This window comes from Morone saxatilis, unplaced genomic scaffold, assembly GCF_004916995.1.
Source record: "Morone saxatilis isolate NCDOM2014 unplaced genomic scaffold, NCSU_SB_2.0 Contig15, whole genome shotgun sequence".
Taxonomy (NCBI): Eukaryota; Metazoa; Chordata; class Actinopteri; family Moronidae; genus Morone; species Morone saxatilis.
This window is the reverse complement of record NW_023339707.1, coordinates 5,500,429-5,520,930: the sequence shown is the minus strand read 5'-3', so window position 1 is coordinate 5,520,930 and position 20,502 is coordinate 5,500,429. Positions and strand designations below refer to the sequence as shown.

General features: G+C 40.3%; 2 protein-coding genes across 2 annotated transcripts; one reads left to right on the top strand and one right to left on the bottom strand.

Annotated features, from left to right (window-relative positions):
- Positions 1-968: 968 nt before the first annotated feature.
- Positions 969-12,575, bottom strand: ampd1. The gene is made up of 16 exons (XM_035656595.1): positions 12,420-12,575; positions 9,473-9,481; positions 8,473-8,638; positions 8,085-8,238; positions 6,382-6,547; positions 6,041-6,260; positions 5,571-5,700; positions 5,095-5,289; positions 4,490-4,621; positions 4,141-4,304; positions 3,878-4,004; positions 3,198-3,361; positions 2,979-3,099; positions 2,075-2,248; positions 1,642-1,752; positions 969-1,371 (listed from the first exon to the last, which is right to left on the bottom strand). The coding sequence occupies exons 1-16, from the start codon at positions 12,439-12,441 to the stop codon at positions 1,216-1,218; spliced, it is 2,211 nt and encodes a 736-aa protein (XP_035512488.1). The 5' UTR covers positions 12,442-12,575; the 3' UTR covers positions 969-1,215.
- Positions 12,576-13,825: 1,250 nt separating this feature from the next.
- Positions 13,826-20,348, top strand: rassf11 (Ras association domain family member 11). Its single transcript, XM_035656596.1, has 4 exons — positions 13,826-14,200; positions 17,241-17,296; positions 17,560-17,672; positions 17,753-20,348. Exons 3-4 carry the CDS (start codon positions 17,570-17,572, stop codon positions 19,090-19,092), a joined length of 1,443 nt encoding a protein of 480 aa, XP_035512489.1. The 5' UTR covers positions 13,826-14,200; positions 17,241-17,296; positions 17,560-17,569; the 3' UTR covers positions 19,093-20,348.
- Positions 20,349-20,502: the final 154 nt, after the last annotated feature.

Genomic DNA, 20,502 nt, shown 5'->3' with positions numbered 1-20,502 from the left:
TTTCTGCTGAGCTTGACGCAGCGGCGACTGTGAGAAAGTTCTGTTGAATCCTCCCGATGCAAGAGGGAAGACGTCATCACATCAACCGCTGCAGCTGTCAGCGATGAATAAATACTGTTGTCTTCAAGTGTCCTGGGAAATATAGACACTGTGTTATGGGCTGCACCTGCGCGACTACATGAGTCAGTAAATATGACCGTACTTTACTCTTCATTTGTAAAGTACAGGCGTGATGTGTTGGTGCAGGGAAGTGATGGACAGCGTTTTAAGTGTTGAGAGGCTTTGATAAAAACACATTGTATAAGTAATGTGTTCATTCAGTTCCCTCAATAAATGTAATATAGAAATGTCTATTTTGCAGCAGGTGATAATTATCATCAGAATTTTGCAACTCACTCAAAGAATCTATACGGTTGAGCAGACTGGAGGCCTAAAGCGGGTAGCTTTCTTGAATTCCCCTGGTGTCATTTTGCTTTTAGAAATGACTTCCAAATGGATCTCAGACTTGATCTTCATCCAAGGATAAATGTGAACTCAATCCAGCTATAGAGTGTTAACTTTAGCTTTGATGTTCAACAGGGGTGTGCCTTGACGGGAAATGGCAGATATCATCAGCCTCTGTTAATAAGTAATGGCAAAAGGGATGCAACAACTCAGACTAATAAAGTGATTAGGCACATTCTTCGTCTTTGTTCTGCTGATACAGCTAAATGTCTGCGCAGCTGAACCTCTAAAGGGAAGCATCTAAAAAATCCCCGTTTGTACACTGTGCAAAAGAAATAAGGTGCAGAATAAGAGTGCATATCAAGTTTTACTTATGAGGAACGTCTGAAGGCAGGAGCCAGTAGCACTGCCAAGTCACAAAATCAACACAACTAGACAAGATCCTGCTGTCAAGTAAATAAAATGAATGCAATGTAATACTGATTAAATTATGAAATGCATCAACTACCACACAAAGACACTTGTTATTTCACATTTTATTTCCTTTCATTCTTATACATGATGTTTCTCAGTCGATTGGACAGGATGTGCAGATGATATACAGTGAAGACAATTATCAAAAAGGTTCTTCCTCCAAATGAGAGAGCATCAGTGTATTAGAAGGCCAGTGTCTTTAAGATTCCTTCTTTTTTTAAGAGTTACTGTGAAAAACAAGTGTAGAAACATTTCTACGTCACAATAAAGATGGGTTTTGAGCGGATTTTAGAGTGTTTAGTCAGACTTCAAGCCCTCCTTGATGAGGTTGAGCTCATAGCACAGGGTCTCATAGCGATATGCCATACGGATCTGGGCCACGTTGGTTTTGCGGATGTCGTTGCCCTCTGGACCCTCCTTCAGGTAATCGTGACCCAGGCAGTGGATCTTCTCCTGGAGCACAGAGGACAACCACAAGCATGTTTTGGTGCAAGTATAAAAAAAAAGTGGAACATGATGTGTTATCGCTTCGATTTAAGATCGGTCTGTATGGTGTGAGGATAGAATCAGTGTGTCTGTGAGGAGTTGCTTTTAAGTGCAGAAAAACCACTACAATTACTGATTTGCACCAAAGATGCTGTTAAAAATAAAAAACAAGAAGAAATCCTACAAGCAATTCATTAAGAAGTCACCACATTTAAAGCTCTCCATCAGGTGTGTTACCTCATCAGACATGGCGCTCTGCAGCACGCTGTTCCTGGAGATCTCACACATGTCGCAGGTACTGAGCTTGAACACCTGGGCTGCAATGGCGTACTCTTCCATCAGGGGCTCCTGTGGATGTAACGGCCAAGATTTACACTCCTCTGAGTTACTGAGCTGGCTCAAAAGGGACCTCCACCAGCTCCACTATACACATTTACCCTGAACTGTGGATAGCATCATTTTCCAGAGGTAACTGTGTTCAATGTATATTGTGTTCTATTTCCGTTTGAGTGTGCTGTAAATGACTTTGCCGGTACAGTATGAGTACAAAGACTTGCAAAGAAAAGTATAATACATTGATCTGTAGATGTTCACAATACAATACTCTTTATATGCAGCACAGTATGCACCATTGTCTACATTATGATCAAAGGTCTTTGTGTGCTCAGACCTTGGTGTAGTGGAACTGCATGGGGTCGTCAGTGGACAGAGAAACCACCAGGCCTTTCTTGTGGAACTCCAGCAGGGGGTTCTTGGCATATTCCAGGAACAGGCTGTTGTTGCTGAGAGGGGACATGGCGATGGGGATCTGGGCCAGGAAGTACAGGTACTGCAGCACAGGGCTCTGGTGGTGGAGGATTGATAGATAAATATGATCAGTTTAGTCAATGTATGACATTATTTGTCAAAGCCTGGAACTTTAAATTTTTTTTTTTTTACTTTTATTTTTGATAATAAAGCAGGCAAATTTCCTTACAGGGAAATAAATTATGTATTAACTGCAGGATTACTCACAAGATTAATCTAAAATCTGAGACCGCACTTGGCATTAGACTATCAATTGTACAGTAGCCAAAATATCCACTTACCAACATAGAAAAGCAAGATTGTTGTAATAACCCAACACCAATTAATACAGTTAAGGATCAAGAAAGATCCAGGGTAAAATCCATTCTTACTCCAATCATTACCAACCCTGATTTTTTACAGAGCATATTAGATCCAGATTTCAAACACTGGCCCTAAAAGGGTTTTTCTTCCCTCTGGGAACTCTTTGAGAATGTGGTCCTTATGGCCTTTAATTACATAGTTCCTAAATAAAATGTATCTAGACAGAAAATCTTTTGGTACTTTCAGATAAGAGATTATGTCAAGAAGAAAACGTCTTTGCTAATTGACTTTAATGTCTCTAGTATAGGGAAGCAGGTCTTTCATATTATATTGTATTAAGGACAATGGAAACCTTATGGTTACTTTACAGGTCTAACACCTAGAAATGGGCGCTAGATCAAATCAGTGTATGTATTACTGCTCCTAATTAAGCTGCCATTTTATCTCGTAAAAAGAGTACGGACCTTCTTGAGGTTGAGACCGTGAGAGATGTTGTCAGCAGTCATGAAGGCAGCCAGCAGATGGGTGATGGCACCGGCCTCACCGCAGTGAGGCCTGAACGTGAATGTGTTCATCCCCCTCTGTCTGGAGAGCAGAAGATAAATGAGTGTTATAGTATGGAAAGGACACATATTCTTAGAGGAACTGTTACTGTCATGACGCACTCACTGAGCGTTACTGACCTGCGGAGCTGGTTGAGCACAGCGATGTTGGCATACATGTAGTAGATGTAGTAGGTGTAGGAGGGGTTTTTGACGATGTCCCACTCCTCTGGTTTGGGGCTCTTGGTGGAGAACATGTGACCACTGTGCTTGGACTCATCGTCCACACTGTCGAAACCTGTCACCTACACGCCAGGAGGCAAAAGGTTAATTATACACAGAACAGAGGGCTCTCAGGGCACTTATCCCATAATGGGATCCTTAACGGACCGTACAAAAATTATTAGGGGAGAAGGTGGGGTCAGACAAGGCATGTCAGCTGTTCATTCATATGGTGGCTTTAATGGCTGTTAATTTTGCAGCTCTTTATTCAAAAATAGAGAGTTGCAGTAATTTCATCATTATGTTATCATTAAATTTATTATTTTTAGACATTTTAGGAGGGTATTGTAGTTTTTCTAATCGAAGGGAATGTTCAAAATAAAATACTAATCATGCTGGAGAAGGCCTTGCTTTAAAAAAAAAAATTAAAATATAAGATTCAGCACCCTTCCCCACCCCAGTAATTTTCATACAGTCCCTAATTCGTGGCAAGCCAATCTGTCCATTGACCAAGATAAGATCTGGTGTCTTGTTGTGTCTGAGCTGTTGTGATCATCCCTGTTATCTATGACAGATTTTTGTGACTGTTTCTGACTCACATGCTTGAGGAAGATGCTGAGTTCTGGGTCGGACTGTGGGTCAATGGTGGCCTGGAACACGGGAAGGAAAATATTTTCCAACATCTTGCCAAAGTGGGGCACAAAGTTCCTGCCTCTGAAGATGTCACTAAGATAGAAAGGGGGTGGGGGGGGGCACAATAAATTAATTTAAACACGAATTCTAGCCATCTATTAAACCTTTTTGTCTGTATCACAGTTGGGTCCAACATGAAAAAAAAAAAAAATAGAGATTGAAAACGTACTAGATCCTGGGTACTTGAATCATCCATTTGAGGTTTGGGGAGTAGACTCTGTGCTTGACAAACCAGCCGGCGAGCTTGGTCCACTCGTTGGGATTGCAGCCGTAGATGGACAGACGAGGCTCAGCATACTGGTACTTGGCTTCCTCCAGGTCAGTGGCTACTTCCTGGTTTACACAAACATTGATTCAGGTTCAGTTCACATAAAGTGTGTGTGTGTGCATAATAGATTATCTATTTGGCAGAAAGCAATTTAACATCTCCTTTCCGGATGTTATTTCATTATCCAAACTCATTTTTCTAGAATTGTTTTTCTGTGATGTTTCGTATCTGTTCTTTTTATATAGGTGACCTTGATGATGGTGGCAAAGTATTCTCCATTGATGTGATTCTCTGTCTTCATGTACAGGTCACGCAGCTCACTGGCTCCCACAGGGTTGTACTTGGCGTTGAACTTATCAAAACGCTGGAAGGTTTGTCTGCCCTACAGAGAAACAACAAAGAGACAAGAAAAGAAGTTCAGATCAAGAATGGTTCACTGAGGGCATGGGACAATAGGATGTTATAATAGCTCATAGTTTTTGAAAAATACATTTGCGACCTTTCTCTAAGTAGTCGATTTTATGCAATATAGTAATTTTGTTGCCTACATATATGTTAAAATCCTTCAATCCCTCAAAATCATTTTGACAAATTACAACAAAAACTGTGATTTTTAATATAAAACATTTGCCGTTGTCCTTAGCTACTCTTTCACATCTGAAACTCACCCATTAGATGTACTTGTAATGTACTGTACGGTGTCCTGTATCAATACTATGTGCACTATATGCACTGTTTTCTAATACAGTGAGAAAACCACCAATAAGGAAATCATGTTTTCTTTACATGGTAATTCTAGTTGTAGCTATGCATTTATTATTCTCTATGTTCACATCCAGCAAGTGAGGAACGTACTGCATGCACATCCAGGGAGTCCACAGTGAGGTCATAAGGGTGCAGGTGAAGGGACTCGAAGAGCTCCTTCATGGTGACCTCTCTCCCTTGAATCTTGTGCACAACGCGCTCAGCGTCCACGCGGTAAGACTTCTTGATGAAGCGCAGCAGGTGCTTCTGGTTCATGCAGGCGGCAGCGTGGATGTGGGTGTCCACCTGGAATGGCAGAGAGACGATAGAGAGGTTTTTGTGTTGTAATAACTCTGCTTGGTCACAAGAGGGAACTAAAGACACACACAAGATACATGGCAGCTGCAAGTGAGGAATATGACAGTAAGTACCATTTAAATTTTTTTCTCAATGAACATGCCCAATGCCCATATGCATTTTTGTTATATCCCTACAAGTTAAAACAGAAAGAGGTACATGTTTAAGGTTGATTAAGTGTTATTTTAAAGCAAAATCAGAAGTCTGTGCGAGATGCTGTTCATGGCTACCTTCCTGCAATTGTAGAAGTCCCTGTGGGGGTTCAGCTTCAGCTCCTTCATCTCCTCCATCTCATTCAGCATCTCATGCACATTGAACTTGGACATGAGGAACTTCAGACGGCGGTGAGAGTAAGTCTTGCTGCAAAACAAGAGAAGCATCTTCACAAAATAGCTGCACAGTGAGGTGATACACATGCAGACAGACATTTCGCGTATGTTTCTGTATCTATAAAACATGTTACGGTTACATAAAAAAAACTGAAAAATATAGATTTGTCTTGTTATTTTGATGTGGACCTGTCTAGGGTTCCTGTGTGAATCGCAAGGACCACACACACTTAACAATCAGTTAACCCTGGGGGTCATCAGTTGAAAGTGGTAAATTCCTGACATGATTGTGTTGTACAAAAATCATAACTGAGACATTGCAATTCTAAAAATTAACAGCGTAATCAGCTCATTTTAAAGGACGGACTTACGTTGGGCCCTGTGCAATGAGAGCAATGAGGAAGTTCATGTCGTCAATGAAGGTGTCGTAGTCAGGGCAGGGCATGTCCTTGGGCTGATGTTTGTCAGCAGCTGCAGCGTCGTTGTACACATAGATGACACCATCCTTCATACGAGCAACATATCCCAGATTCTTTGGCAGGTCCTTGGAATCAAAGGGGTCTTCTCCGTTCTTTGGAGGAGATGTGAAGACTGATGGATGTATGAAAGAATTCAAAGTAAGCATTTTGGATACCCAGTGATACAGAAAACATCTTGCATAAGTGGAAACCCAGATCGATCACCTGACTGACCCATCTTCTTTTCTCCTCACCTGGCTGCATATGATCTTCAGGTTTGAAGGTCTCTCCCTCGATTTCACGCAGGTACTGAGAGGCCGTACGTGGAAAGCGCTGGTACGCCAGCTTCATGTACTTCTCCCTGATGGTCAAGGCACGGTACATACCCTTACAGGACAGCTCAAAATCATCCATGGTCACCTGAACAGCAGATGTAAGAGAAGTGATTTTACAATTAACCTGCAGAAATACTAAAGAAATTGTAGCCTTACAATTATATGTGGCTAAGTTCAAATTTGAGGCGTTACTTTCAAAAACAAGATGAATCAACAGCTCTCTATTCATGCAAAAGCTTTAATACAAATTTGCAGTACTATGCTGTAAACAGCTAGAGTCGACAGTTTTCTGTTTAAAATATAGTCCTCATTTTGCTGGGTGATTTTTCTGATATACTGCTTTACATGGGCAATCATATGCTTTCTCATGTAGTCAGTATACCTACAATTTATCTTAACAAATGTAAGGTTTTGAAAAGGGTAAAGCAGGAACAACAGTCAGCTCCTCCAAAGTGCTTCTCTCCCTGTAAATGTCAAACCCACGGTCATGAAACTTAAACCTCGGCCTGCTCTCAGATGAGCTCCATTCATGGGCCTCGTTTAGTGGGAGATCCACAGACACATATAGCCAGTGAAACTCCAAGCAAAACACCTCCTGTATTTTATAATACATCAGATTTATTCTTTATTTAATTTTAAGGGGCTAGGTTGACATTTTTAGAAATACTCTCTTTTTTTTGGCAGGTTTTGATACCTTTTGACAGAGCTGGGCTAGCTGACTCCTCTTTTCAAACTTTGTGCTAAGCTAAGCTAAGCTAACTCCTGCTGCTGGTAGTTAATCGGCAGAGCCACATAACACAAGTTATTCCAGCCATTCCAGCCAGGATTTGTGTGTCAGGTCATATTAAATGACTTTCCCACGGACATTCAGATTACTTTCTAATTTGCCAAGATATGCTGTTGTGATGTTAGTTATAGTAGCAGGAGAGTAGTGAGTATCACTGTGTGGAGCCGGTGTGCTGGCCCTGGGAAACCATCTTGTCCTTTCTGCTGCATGTAACGCTAGCTGTAAGCTGTGCAGCAGCTTTAGCAACAGTTTGCAACCGCATAACATAGCTAACCTTAGTTACATTACTTGCTATGTCGTTGTTCACATCATATCATGCTATTTGTCATGGTATTCGATTTCTCCAGAAGCGCATACCCCACCTTTAAATGTCTTGTAAAGTATTGTAATTTGAAATGATAATTTAATGAATGTTGTCGTGACCATACCAACCAAATTAAGTTTCTGAAGAAAATGACTAGCATATTAGCTCTCCATAAAGTCTTCCTCTTTTAAGTTTAAAGAAAAGATACATGATTGAAACTTTGTCAGTTTATGCATGTTATATAGTGACTTAGTTACTTTCACAAATAGTAAAAGTTTACTTTTTGAAACAAAAATGAAGGGATCTTAAGTGTTTTACAGTGTTGTACACTGTATTTCTACCAGTCAATGATCATCCTTAACCACCAATATGAACAATAACACAGAATAACCAATAGACTTTTTCCAGCCACATCCTCAGTCGACTACAACTAGTTTGATGCTGGTTACTATAATGATTTATCCAAGTCAAAAAATTGGGTGATATTTACTAAAAATATCAGGACAGACATTCAAATAAAGTGAACAGTACCCCGGAGGCGTAGTCTCCAATGATGGCCACTCTCTGGAAGTCAGGCACTTCCAGGTAGGTGGGCGTGTCCACCTCCACTGCCACTACAGGGGCAACAGTTGCCTGGCTACCAGCCACAGGCACGGCCATGGTGCGGAAGCGCTGGTGCCTCTTGCTGTGGATGAAGACAGGTAAGGTATAGTAGTTGGCTTCATCCACAGTCAACATTTCGGAAATGTTTGTCGTGAAACCCAACCACATTACCCTCAAGAAATAATATCAGCTACATAGGGAAGATTTTGCACTGTTCTTTGAGGGAACTTACCAGTCCTTAGATTGAAAGGTCTTATTTTCTTAGCATGTAATGACATGATTTTGTTGCACTACAAGCAACAACCTACTGTCTCACCGTTTCACAGCATCATCCTCAGTGTGCAGATGGTGGGCCAGCTCATGGTGAAGGATGGGGCAGTCCTCAGCCACATCAAACATAGAGATCTCATCGCGGATGTTCTCATCTTTGGTCTCAGACGCAAAGACTTTCTCCGCGAAGGCCCGCATCTTGTCATCGGTCTCTGTCAGCCACAGCAGAGGTATGTTCTGTTAATAACAGAAATACATTCTGCGCCCATCACACCATGCAGCACTAAACTGATCAGGCTATGGCTATGAGGCCAGACACAAACAGAACCACTTGGCTGCTAATCTACACTGCACCAATATGATGAATTGTGCACATGACATCCTACATCAACATGACATAAAAAGGCACATACCTTACCTAACCTGAGGTGTACAGACTCCAGCACATGCGTTGTATACGACCAAACCAAAGATTGACTCAATCACTACAAGTCTGCAACTCTGACCTCCAGTTTGGGCTGCAAACACAACGTCCCATGCATATAGAGGAACTAACGTGATAAAGCACGGGCACACACATTTGTCTACTCATATGGATACAGGACATTAAAGCCTTTTTTAATGTAGGTTTTTAACTCCAGACCCAGTTTTCTTATCATCTTCACTGTTTATTTTGCATTTTCTAAAACCTCTATTGGGAAGTAAAGTAAGGGAAATGATTTTGGTCAGAATTATTCAATATGTTGAAAAGAAATGAAAGGAAAAGAGGGTCAAGGTCTAAAATGACTGGAGTTATGAACCAAGCTACAAACAACAGTACATCAACAGACGTTCAAGTTTCATAAGAAACACAGTGACAATACACAGCATGAGTGGCATTACATGATGCCTACTCCAGAGATAACTACTCTCTAAATCAAACTCTACTTGTTACATGCACTCACTAGCCAAAAGTCAAGGCTTTCAGCTCTAAGACACCAACTCTGCTACGGCACATAAACCGACTGAAGCGGTTTGGGGTTCTACTTCTCACTCTCCATACTTACTCTCTTGACCTGATTATGCCCAGCAAGAAAGTAGCACCACCCGGAACAAAACCCAAAAAAGAGAGTGTTAGAAAAGCATTGGTTAGGTAGGTAGGTGTTATACATGAGGATGACATACAACCCTTAACTGTTTTACAATATATGCAAATCAAATGCATCATATAATTAACGTAGTTATGAATATATAACACTTTATGAAATGTACCTGCATTATAATTAGTGGTGGAGGAAGTACTTTTAAGTATCTTTTACTGAAGTAAAAGTAGCAATACCACAGTGTAAAACTGTGCTACAGGTAAAATTCATTAATATGTAAGTACCACTAATGTTGCAGCTGGTAAAGGTGGGGCTTATATTATTTACTTTATGTACTGCCACATACCAGCATGATCCATAAAAATACATAAGCATTTACTGGTTGATTATATTTTTTACTAATAATCCGACTGCAGAGTAGCACGTAACTAAAACTGTCCAAATAAATGTAGTGGAGTAAAATGTACAATATTGGCTTCCAAAATTTATTAAGTATAGAGTAGCATAAAATAGAAATACTCAATTAAAGAAATACCTCAAAACTGTACTCAAGTATAGCAAACTTTCCACCACTAACTATAACATTCATCAGTTATTAACAATATAGAATATAGATTAGAAATACATGCAATAGAAGATGCTGAGGATATGAGCAATGAAATGAGACATTAGACCAGTAAATACAGTTTATGGTAAATGGATAAGTTGGATTAAGATAAAGGGGATGAATAATGGAGAGGACATGTGACTGTTAAACTGATTTAACAGTTACTCTTGAAATATATTCGGACACAGCAGCTGGACAAAGAATTGGTAAGTGCATCTTCAGGATACGTGCAGAGATAAGTTTGTGGTCTCAGTGCTTCCTAGTTTTGAATCAAATATGGAGGATACTCAGTTGATGTGATTCCATTACAGCACCGCTACCATCTCCATGCGTGTAAAGATGCATTTCCTGTGTATCCCTGGCATTCCTTTGATGGTTCAAACAAGTCTGAAGGTCAGTGAAGTCTTGTTTGTGTGCTGCTTTGCATATTGATAAGCATTCCCATGGTGGAGGAGTCGGTGAGCTACCTGGGAAAAGTCATTCATTAATGTAAATAATCACTTTCAGTTCAGTTTTAAACTAATAATGCTGTTTGTGAAGCATCTGATCCAAACCAATATAATGAAGCAGATAACTGATACTGAATGTGAACAATACATTAATAAATGGTGTCCATTTCCACTATATCCCATTAGCCTACTTTCCATTTTCAGTGGAATAGATCTTCATTTACTAAGATCCATATTACGTTTGTAATTGCATTGCATTTAAATGCATGAAAAAGTATTTGGTGATGTGACACATCAGTCACTGAGTGACATGAGTCACATCCATGCATTTGATATGCTTCACATCTACCCCCAACTTCTTGGATAGTTTCTTAGCGCCATACTTACTTCCTCCCTCTGCTCGGTAAGCAAAAAGTCCCATTTAGGGTGAGACGGTCCAGGTTAGAGGGAAGCAAAACAAGTGTGGTTATGTCTCAAAGCAGTAATTAAAAGGAAGCAAGTGAGCTACACAAAAAGAAAACTGTCCACAGACTTTGCTTGTTTTTGGGAGCATTCCTTTAATAGAAAATACTCTTAATGACATGAAATGAAATTGTTAGTTCTGTGGATTATGTGCCATGTCCTGCACACGTTTCCTGACACAGTTGAGTTTTTCAGGGTAAAGTTTTGAATATTTCAGCACAAATTAAATTAACCTCCATTGTATCTCAAAATCTCTGTAAATAAAACCAAAAACACTCTGCATGGCTAAATCCCACTAGACAATCTGTTTTTTGGGGGGGTTTCAGTAAACTGGCCCTTTTATATAAGACTGATCTGAATTTGATCAGTTTGATCATTAATGCATTTGTTGTCAGCTCTCCACACCTGCTCCAGCAGATCGTAAAACCTCCCTGCATGGACCGCATGACAACATTGGTGTGAAATCTCTGCAGTCACATCAGAATATCACAACAAGTGTAAACACTCTCTGACATTACCTGCTAAATCATTACAACCACCTAACTCTATTAAGATGTGAAATCAAGCTCTTCAGCCGGCAGCTGTTCAGACCATTGCATTTCTATTTTTTACCTCTTGCATAATGCGACTTCATACTTGCCAGTTGCCCAGTGCTTGGTGGCGGTAAGCCTATAATTAGCAACCATTACAACAGCATTTAGAACAGTAGTAGCGAAACAGCAAGTATGAATTGAGCAAAGGTTGCTGCATGGCCCAACCTTCTGTCACACTTGATGAAGGAGAATCTGCTGACAAGTCACATCCATCAAACATCACTCTCCTTTTTCGCAGCAGATACGCAATTGCTCACTAGATTCTGCACTGCCAGTTTGTTTTATGATATGAATGCAACTGACGTGAAGAAAGGTATTTTGATGTTGGAATCTGCTGATTGAGCTAAAATAGGAACATTCAAACTTGTCAGCTATTTGGTGCAAACACAGATTAAATTTTATTATGTTATTTAAGTGTCCAAATCTAAGAAAGAGACTTTGTGATGACTATATATTAGTCAGTATAAACTTCATATTGGAACTATATGCATTTTAACCCCAATGAACCTGTCATTAAAGCTGTCAGTACCATCCATTAGAATGATGATGTAGCACTGGCAAACATATGGGAATTTAGTACCTTAACAGTTGTTGATATTTCACGCAGTGAGGGATATGACCTCTATAATATACAGACATACATTACAAGTTCTGGGGGAAAAAAAGAAACTGAAAACACTTTTGGTGAAGGCTTTCCTCAGTTAATTTTTGTAGTGACGTGTCAATGTAAAATAACTTTTTGAAAATGCTATTCAAACCCTCTTTCTGTAGGTGACCAGAGTCATTCTGCTCATACTCACCTGGCACTAAGACTTTAGGCATGGTGATGCTCTTCCAGTAAAACGCTCCCTGAGGACTGTTAAAGGGTGGTCAGCCACTGGCCCACTGTAGAAGGGAAGTGTGGAGCCCTGAGCTTGGTCGGTGCAATATTAAGCTCCCTCTGCCTCAAGTGTAACCAGAACCTTCTATGCCCACACGGAACACGCCTCAACGTAACGGGGCAACTCATATGTGTCCAAGTCTATTTTAAGTGGTCTATGTGTGCATGCAGGACCCCTTGACAGGCACAGCGTGTAGACAAAAGAGATGAGTATGTGTGTGTGTGTGGGGGGGGGGCTCATATTATATAACATCCCAGATATCTGCTCAAGTCTCTATGCACATGGTAGGTGGGTGTTTAGAGGGGTGCACATGTGCAGTGCACAGTGCATATGCAACACGACTTTTCCCATGGTGCTTAATTTGAAAACATGACAATCCTGAAAATTGGACCTGGAAAATGGGATCCTCGCACCTGACCTTAGTAATTTGATTAGATCAGATCAGGTGGAATAGGCCCTTTAAAATAATGTTGAGCCGTTTCACATATGTCTTGGTTAGGACAACGAAGGCTTGTTTTTGTCTTTTAATTTATGGGCATTTTTACGGCAAAGATCAGAGAGAAATATTTAAAGAAATTCTACACAGTAGATCTAATTCTGTTAACCTTCACAGAACAACGTTAGTGACTTTTTTGCTATCAAGTTCCCATCACGCTTGCGGCTCAGTGAAGCTGTTCTGATTGGTGCTTTGAACTAAATGCTAACGTCAGCATGTTAACATACTCACAGTGACAATTCATCTAATTATTATTGAGACATTTCAGTCTAGACCAAAGTGGTCAACCAGCCAACTTTGCCACACATAAGTAGTATCAATCTTCATGTAACTGGTGAGAGCAAATTTGCTGCATAAAGGAATGAATCACATTAGATATTTACTACTTAACAAACCACAGGGATCAATAAAGTATTTCTGATTCTGATTCTGATTCTGAAAAGCAACCTCTCTTTTTCTAGAGGCCTGTACTCAGTTTTTTGGGAATATCTATTCAAGGCAAGTATGAATGAGATGCTCAACTAAGCAGAGATGTGGGTAAGAGCTCTGGAGAGGAATGGCCTTCCAAGGAAGTATAAGGCTTGAGGCTACCAGTGTGTGTGAACAAGGTCCTAGCAAAACCAACAGACCTCGAAAGGTACAAGTTAGCTCAGAATTTCTGCTTTTCCTGTGTGGGAGACCAGCAAACCTGGAACACATACTGACATCATGCCGAACAAGTCTGACAGATGGGAGATTCAAATGGCGGCACGATCAGGTGAGGACTCAAAAGATTCTTCTGTCCAGGGGAGAAGGCAGAAAGGCTGGGGGTACAGGGATCCTTGCTACAGTGAATGACTGGGAAAGTTTACCTTGGAAGGCAACTCAATTTAACAGAAGAATTACTGTCCTGACGTACTCTGGTCAAGAACTGCCAAACCTGGCTCTCTTGAAGCTAACAGTACCCTGGGAGGAAAGGATTGAGAAGGCGCATGAGCACGAGAGAGGAAGCCAACAGAGAGGATTGGGAGCCTGGAACCTCCCGGTGGAAGTTGGTTGCAGGGGCTTGCCAGGGCAGTCACTCTGAGATCATTGATAAACCACAGGGTCAGAGGGCCAGTCTGCAAGAAATTGGTCAGGGACATCACCAAGCGGACAGAGACCAGATGACTAAGAAGAATGGCAGAACAAGGCGGGCAGAGGAGAGGGAGGGCAGAACTAAGTGGTGAGTAGACCTGAGGGACTGAGTGGTTCCAGGATGCTGGTTCCACTGTCGAGACCATCTGAGGTGTCATGGGCCAGTCGACGAAATAAAACAGTGGGGGGGGGCTCTTGAAAACCCTATGAAGTCGCAAATGTCTGAACCACAAGACTCTAATCTGAGACAATGGAAGGGCGATGGAAGAAAGTGATTTATGCCATCTGCTTCACGTAAGGGGCAGGAGGTATCTCCTGCCAGGTTAGGCGGCTGCGATATGTCATTGTCTCAAGACACTTCAGTACTTCAATACTGCTGGTTTAAAAGGTTTTTAAATGTAATTTTTACTGCTTTGAGCACCACAAACAAAATTCCACACACGCACTTCCATTTTATCAGGGTAGGGGCAAAAAGCCTAGAGATATTTCAAAACCAAGACAAATAAGACCTTAACTATCTGCATATCTTTTGTAATTTTGTCGTGAATTACCCTTTAAATAATGGCTATGTTTTATTGGTTGTTACTGAGGACAAATCCTCCTCATCATTGCACAGACTTTGCCATTCACTTGTGTAACACACGTCTGCTTATCCGTTCATCCTAAGACACTGTGCAGCTTGAAGACACTTAACAAGCCATCTATTTTTAGGGAATGCGATCCTAAATGTCAAAGTTCCTCTTCTGGTACAAGTTAAAGAGATCAGGTTAGAAATGGGCAGTCAGACAAATCAGCCAAAGACTGACAAATAAAAATTTCAGACAAAAGTTTTAACTTTTGGAAAGCTACTGGTGAAACTGGACATTTTGTAAATAATAATCAATTTCAGTTAATCCTTTTCAAAAAGACACCTTTACAATTCCAAGTTAAACTTCAGTTTATGTTTTACTCATAATTGGAATTAAATTGAATTGACACATGAATCCTCTTGAACACAAGACATGGATTGGTTTAATTTCCTCATGCCATATTGCTGTTTCGACAGAATATTTAAAAACAATTTATTAATTAAAGAAATTGAATGAATTTCTTCTCAACAAATTTTGGTTTTAATCTTCAGTTGCTCATCTCAAATGATCTGACCACAATAACTACAAGCTGAGGTTGAACGTTTTTGTATGAATTCTTTATGCAACATTTCAGATTTTTGCCAAGTTGCCACATAAATGTGAACTTGAAGGGTAAACTGTTAAAGGCAAGTGGCAACAAATGCACAGGCTGGCATGAATGAACAGTTCTTTGAAGATTGGCTCTTCCTGGTGTACAAAGATCTCACTGTTCCTCACCATGAACCTAAGAGATTATCAGTAGTTGGACATGTGGTTTACATGGGCAAGAGGGAGCACAGAGTCCAAGTTTCCCCTGTCTCATATTACTCCTATCATCATCACCCGGACTGTCAGACATTACTAAGTTACAACAGGTGTTCCCATGTCTGGCTTCTAGTCTGAGAGTTGTGTTTGTCCATACGGACGTTTGCTATGGCTTTAACTTTTCTAATTCATTTCATATATCATTCAGTATGATAATCTGTGAGAAGCTGCAAAACATGAGCGCAATGAACACCAAAGCTGTGAACACCAGAATGAAACAAACCCAAAAAAGCAACCTCCAATTATATATTTCTAATGTATTAATAGATATGAATAGTTCAAGTTAGTGTCATATAACATTGTTTTGTTTGGTATTGAATATCACTGGTGTCAAGTTCACTGGTGACGAATCCTCCAAGTGCATGTAGGAAGAAATGTGAAACCTTGGTTCCTCCAACAGCCACACTGACAAGTGAATGTCACTGCAGCGTTATAGCAACTGTGTTGTCTGAACTGAGTTTATTACATGCAACATATTTTACACAATACAGATTTATTTTATAAATCTCCAAAAGAAGTATATTAGCTTTAGGTAAAATCTGAACTTTTGAAAAGTAATAGACCTGCTTTTAATGAATGGAGGTTGAGAATATGTAACAGTGCAGACTCAGTGAGGAATGAGTATGTGCTTTAATGTAATGGCTCACTGGTGCAGTTTACAAGTTCAGCATGTTTACATGTTCTGTTTGGATTGTAATCACTCTTCCTGTTAGAAAGATAAAGAGGAACACCCAAATCTAAAACCAGAAAAACCACATAATCGCTGGTGCACACATGTATATACAGGACCTTTGTTTTCACACACAGCAAGTTTCATAACACTGATTTTACTCCACAAATGGCACTACCTTTGTTTTGTAGTTAGTCTAGGACTTTTCTTTCTTTTCTTTTTTTCATATTCGAACATGAAAGTTTGTTGTCTTTGTCACTTTTCTGGTTTCATTTATCTGGTCTAAATGTGAAACTTTTCACATTATAACGTGATAACTTATATTGTTATAATATCAAGTTATAGAATACAATAATGATTTCACATGATAACAAGAAAAGTTTATTGTCTGAATGTTGTAATAATATTAAAATATCTTGTTATAACGTGAAAAACTTCTTGTTATAACAATAAGCCTTTCACATTATAATGTGATACTGATGCTTTTTTCTTAAATGACTTAAACTGTAGTTTAGGGTGAAACATGGACTGCCAAAAAAAAAAAGAAAAACGTGGTAAAATTTGTTGGAATAACACAATACTGGAACTTTGCTTCACACACCATTACACTATGTTATAGCATTTAGCATTACTCCGGAAGTGCCACTTGGGCCTCAGCAGTCGCTGTTGAGAAAGTTGGCTGTTGATGAATATAGAAAATACTTACACACTAATACATTTGGTTTGAGTAATGGAAATACACATATGTACCTAAAGGCCTCTTCATTCCAACTTCAAAGTCTCCTTAAGCACTGATTGATAACTTAGACCCCTGTTCATGTTCCTAATACCATCTCAATACCGACAGTGCCCGATAAAATGTGTCCTGTTGCTGTTTTTTCTGTCATATGAGCCGGGAAATTAAATCTTGCTGTGTTTTTTCAGGGAAAATGGAAACTATGCAAGATGGGTGGGATCATAAACAGTGGTAGTTGCCTTCGGGAATTTTAATTGGTCTTAATTGCTCAACTGTTCCTCCCAAACAGAACATTCCCCCAGAGCAGAGAGGTTTGACCATCTTAACTACAAGCAGGACAAAAAGGTAGGTCCTTCTAATATTTTAGAATGAATATTTATTTTAATTCTTTAAAGCTTGTTTTCTGTTCATTTATTTTTGGTATTATAGGGATAAAGGTCACTGTAGACATCCTATTAAAATGCTTTAAACTGCCCTCGAGCTTGAGCGACAACATGATGGGCAGACAGATAACAGTGAATGTCTCCACCACTTCCTTTAACAGAGAAGTGAGCCTTGCACAATGTGCCAGACACTGACTAAACTTGACTGTCCTTTTCAAATCGCAGATTGGGTACAATGGAAGTGAAGGTGTCTGTGGACGGTATCCCACGCGTGGTCTGTGGAGTTACAGAGGAAACAACATGCCAAGAAGTGGTCATAGCTTTGGCCCAAGCCCTGGGTATGTATGTCTCTACACTGTAATAAGATTTGTACTCTGACATGTTAACCTGACAACCCCATTGCCATCTTTCTCTTTAGGTCAATCTGGACGCTACACACTACGAGAGAAATTCAAAGACTTTGAGCGGTGCATGACGCCCAACGAACGCCTTCTGGAGACACTTGAGAAGTACGGTGAGCAGGCCAGAGAGGTCCAACTCACACTGCTCCACAACGGACCCTCAGTGTGGGACGAAATGAGTAGGACAAAGGTTGGTAGATACCAGCCCTGCCCGCCATTGAGAAGAAAAGACCCAGGCACCAGAATGCGGCGGGGCAGCGGTTCACTAAGTTTGCATCGTCAAAGCCTGCCACCGTTGTCCGGTTCTAGACAAGAGACTGAGCAGCAAAAAGAGGACCTGAAAAGGCCTAAAAGAAAGTCTCTGACACTCATGGAAGAGGCCTTGGAATGGCTGGAGAGTCTGGGTAAAGGCAAGGTCTATAGTACTGCCTGTGATAAGGAAAGCAGTAAGAGGACTGATAAAAGGAATTGCACCTCTTTGGATTTTTCTCTCGCTGTTGACAAAGATTACTCAGGTCGAACTAGCAGGAGCAAAGTCAGAGGACAGAAAAGTTTAAAGTCAAACTTGGATAGTCAAACATCCTGCTGCATGGGAAGTCAGACGAAGGGCAAAGAAAGCAAACACTCCAGGAAAACTCAACAGGCAAAATCTGATGGCCTGTTCAGCTCGAGCTGTGCTGCAAATGAAGATGAGAAAAACTGTCTAAGAGAAACCATTATATGTCAGCTCAGTTGTTTGCAAGATTTACAAGTCCAAATAGCACGCGTAGACAAACAGATTTTTGAGCTTGAGGAAAAACAGAGGGCCAAAAAAGATGAGGAGGAAGCCAAGGAGAGAATGGCTGAAGAGGAGATGGAGCAGATCAAGTTTTGGGAGAACGAATTAAAGGCAGAAGAAGGTTACGAGACGGATTTGCAGCATCAGTTCCTTGAGATGAGGGCGAAGGCCATTGAGTGCAAGCACAAACTGGAGGAGTACAGGCACAAAATGCAGGGACTTGATTTCTTTGCCACTCAAAACGTTGCTCAAAAGGAGTCAGAGATGGTTTCAAAGGTTGGTGCAAATGCAACAACGGCCACTGGGATTTCAGCTGTTTCAACCAAGGACCTAAAGCGACAATCTGATCCAGATGGGGATGTAAATATTAACAGGAAGTTCCTGCCCAGAGAAGACTTAAACCCTCCTTATGCTCTAGTTCCTCCAAGTCAGATAAAGGAGCGACGGCCCACAGGACCCACCGAGCTGAGGGAGTGGTGGACACGCTGGTCTGAAGCCCAAGGCTCTCAATCACAGACTAAAAAGAAGGTGATTCACCGCTCTGAGCTTACTATATATCTGGGGAGCACCAAGGTTTAGAATCAGATTAAGTCAATTATTGAGTCAATAAATATGAATTTTTCATTGTACAACAGTTGTAACAATTGTATTCCTTAAAATGCAAGACACTAACTAACTAACACTAACTTGCATTGAACGTTTATAACCAATACTTTGTGTCCTCAGTGTGTTGGGATGTAGGAACTAGCACCCTGGTGCACCCACATCGACATTAGCACAGTCTTCCCTTGGTTTATTTACTTAAGTGAGCCCTCTAGTGATTAAATGGGTTCAGAACCAAAAGTGAGCCCCGTCAAAGGATCAGCTGAAGTCGATATAGCACATTTTAAATTAACAGACTAAGAATTTAATTTGAGCACCCAACCCTTGCCTTGGAAATTATGGAATATATTGTACATGATGTAACCTTAATGGAAGAGAGGGAAAGGAGAGCATTTCTGCCTTTATTTCATATAAATTGGAAACTTCATTTTGTCTAGCAGGCAGCTTTCTGTACATTTTCGGGATAATGTCCATAGGCACAAAAGCCTCTTTAGACTTAATGACATTGTGTCCTTCATGAAGACTAAGCTGCCTCTGAGGACGTAAACAAAGAATCAGCCTTAAATAAATGGACTGGATGATGCATTTCGCTGTTCTCTGCAACACAAATACTGCACTCCTGGAGAGAGCTGGTGCTCATCTTAGAGGGGTGGCACTGGACTAAAAGCTCTGAATTTATCTTTGGTGAATTTGTACATGTTGTCATCTGCTGAGAAGCCCTAGTTAAGATTTAGCTGTGGAGCACTAAACAACGCATATGCACATTGGTCTGTTTGTAACAACTGTTGGTCATTTCCTGTGCTTGACTGAACACTGGTCTGCATGATACATTCCACAGCTAGTTGATGCTTTCAAGTTGTATTCAGTCTTAAATAAAGCAGACTTTCAAAAATAAAAGACAATTACACAACAGCTCATGATTTTCATAAAACTTTAATTCAATTGTTTCATTCAAGACCATTAACAAAAGTACATGAGAACCTCTGTACGTGGTTCAACTGAAACCCAGTGATCTCCAAAGTTGAAATTAATTTGACTGTAACTTAATGTGCAGAGGCACAAAGCTCACCCAGCATGTCTCCAGAGCACAATAACTGATATCCTGATTCTTAGTTTTTTTTTTTTTTTTTCTTTTTGACTGAATTTCTAATACTTTACCTTTCTCCTTCTTTAAGTTAAATTTGTTTCATTATATCTGAAGTTTGAACTTTCACTAAGAAAAAAAGCACACATTACATACAGTATAGTTCAACCCACAGGTTTGGGATGCATATCAGTATTATTTCTACTAGAAAAGAAAGCCACCCTAAGATTGTTCTGAATATTTTGGCGGTTGGCTGGGAACAGAGGATACATCTAATTTTTTGTTGTTTTTTTAAATTTAAT

Excerpts from the sequence above, each read along its gene's own strand:
- ampd1 (XM_035656595.1), bottom strand. The coding sequence starts at position 12,441 with ATGCCTAAAGTCTTAGTGCCAG. Across the intron at positions 6,548-8,084 it reads TTGGAGACTACGCCTCCGGG|GTGACCATGGATGATTTTGA; the intron begins GTACTGTTCACT and ends TCTGCTGTTCAG. Across the intron at positions 5,290-5,570 it reads ACTTCTACAATTGCAGGAAG|GTGGACACCCACATCCACGC; the intron begins GTAGCCATGAAC and ends CTGCCATTCCAG.
- rassf11 (XM_035656596.1), top strand. The coding sequence starts at position 17,570 with ATGGAAGTGAAGGTGTCTGTGGACGGTATCCCACGCGTGGTCTGTGGA. Across the intron at positions 17,673-17,752 it reads AGCTTTGGCCCAAGCCCTGG|GTCAATCTGGACGCTACACA; the intron begins GTATGTATGTCT and ends CTTTCTCTTTAG.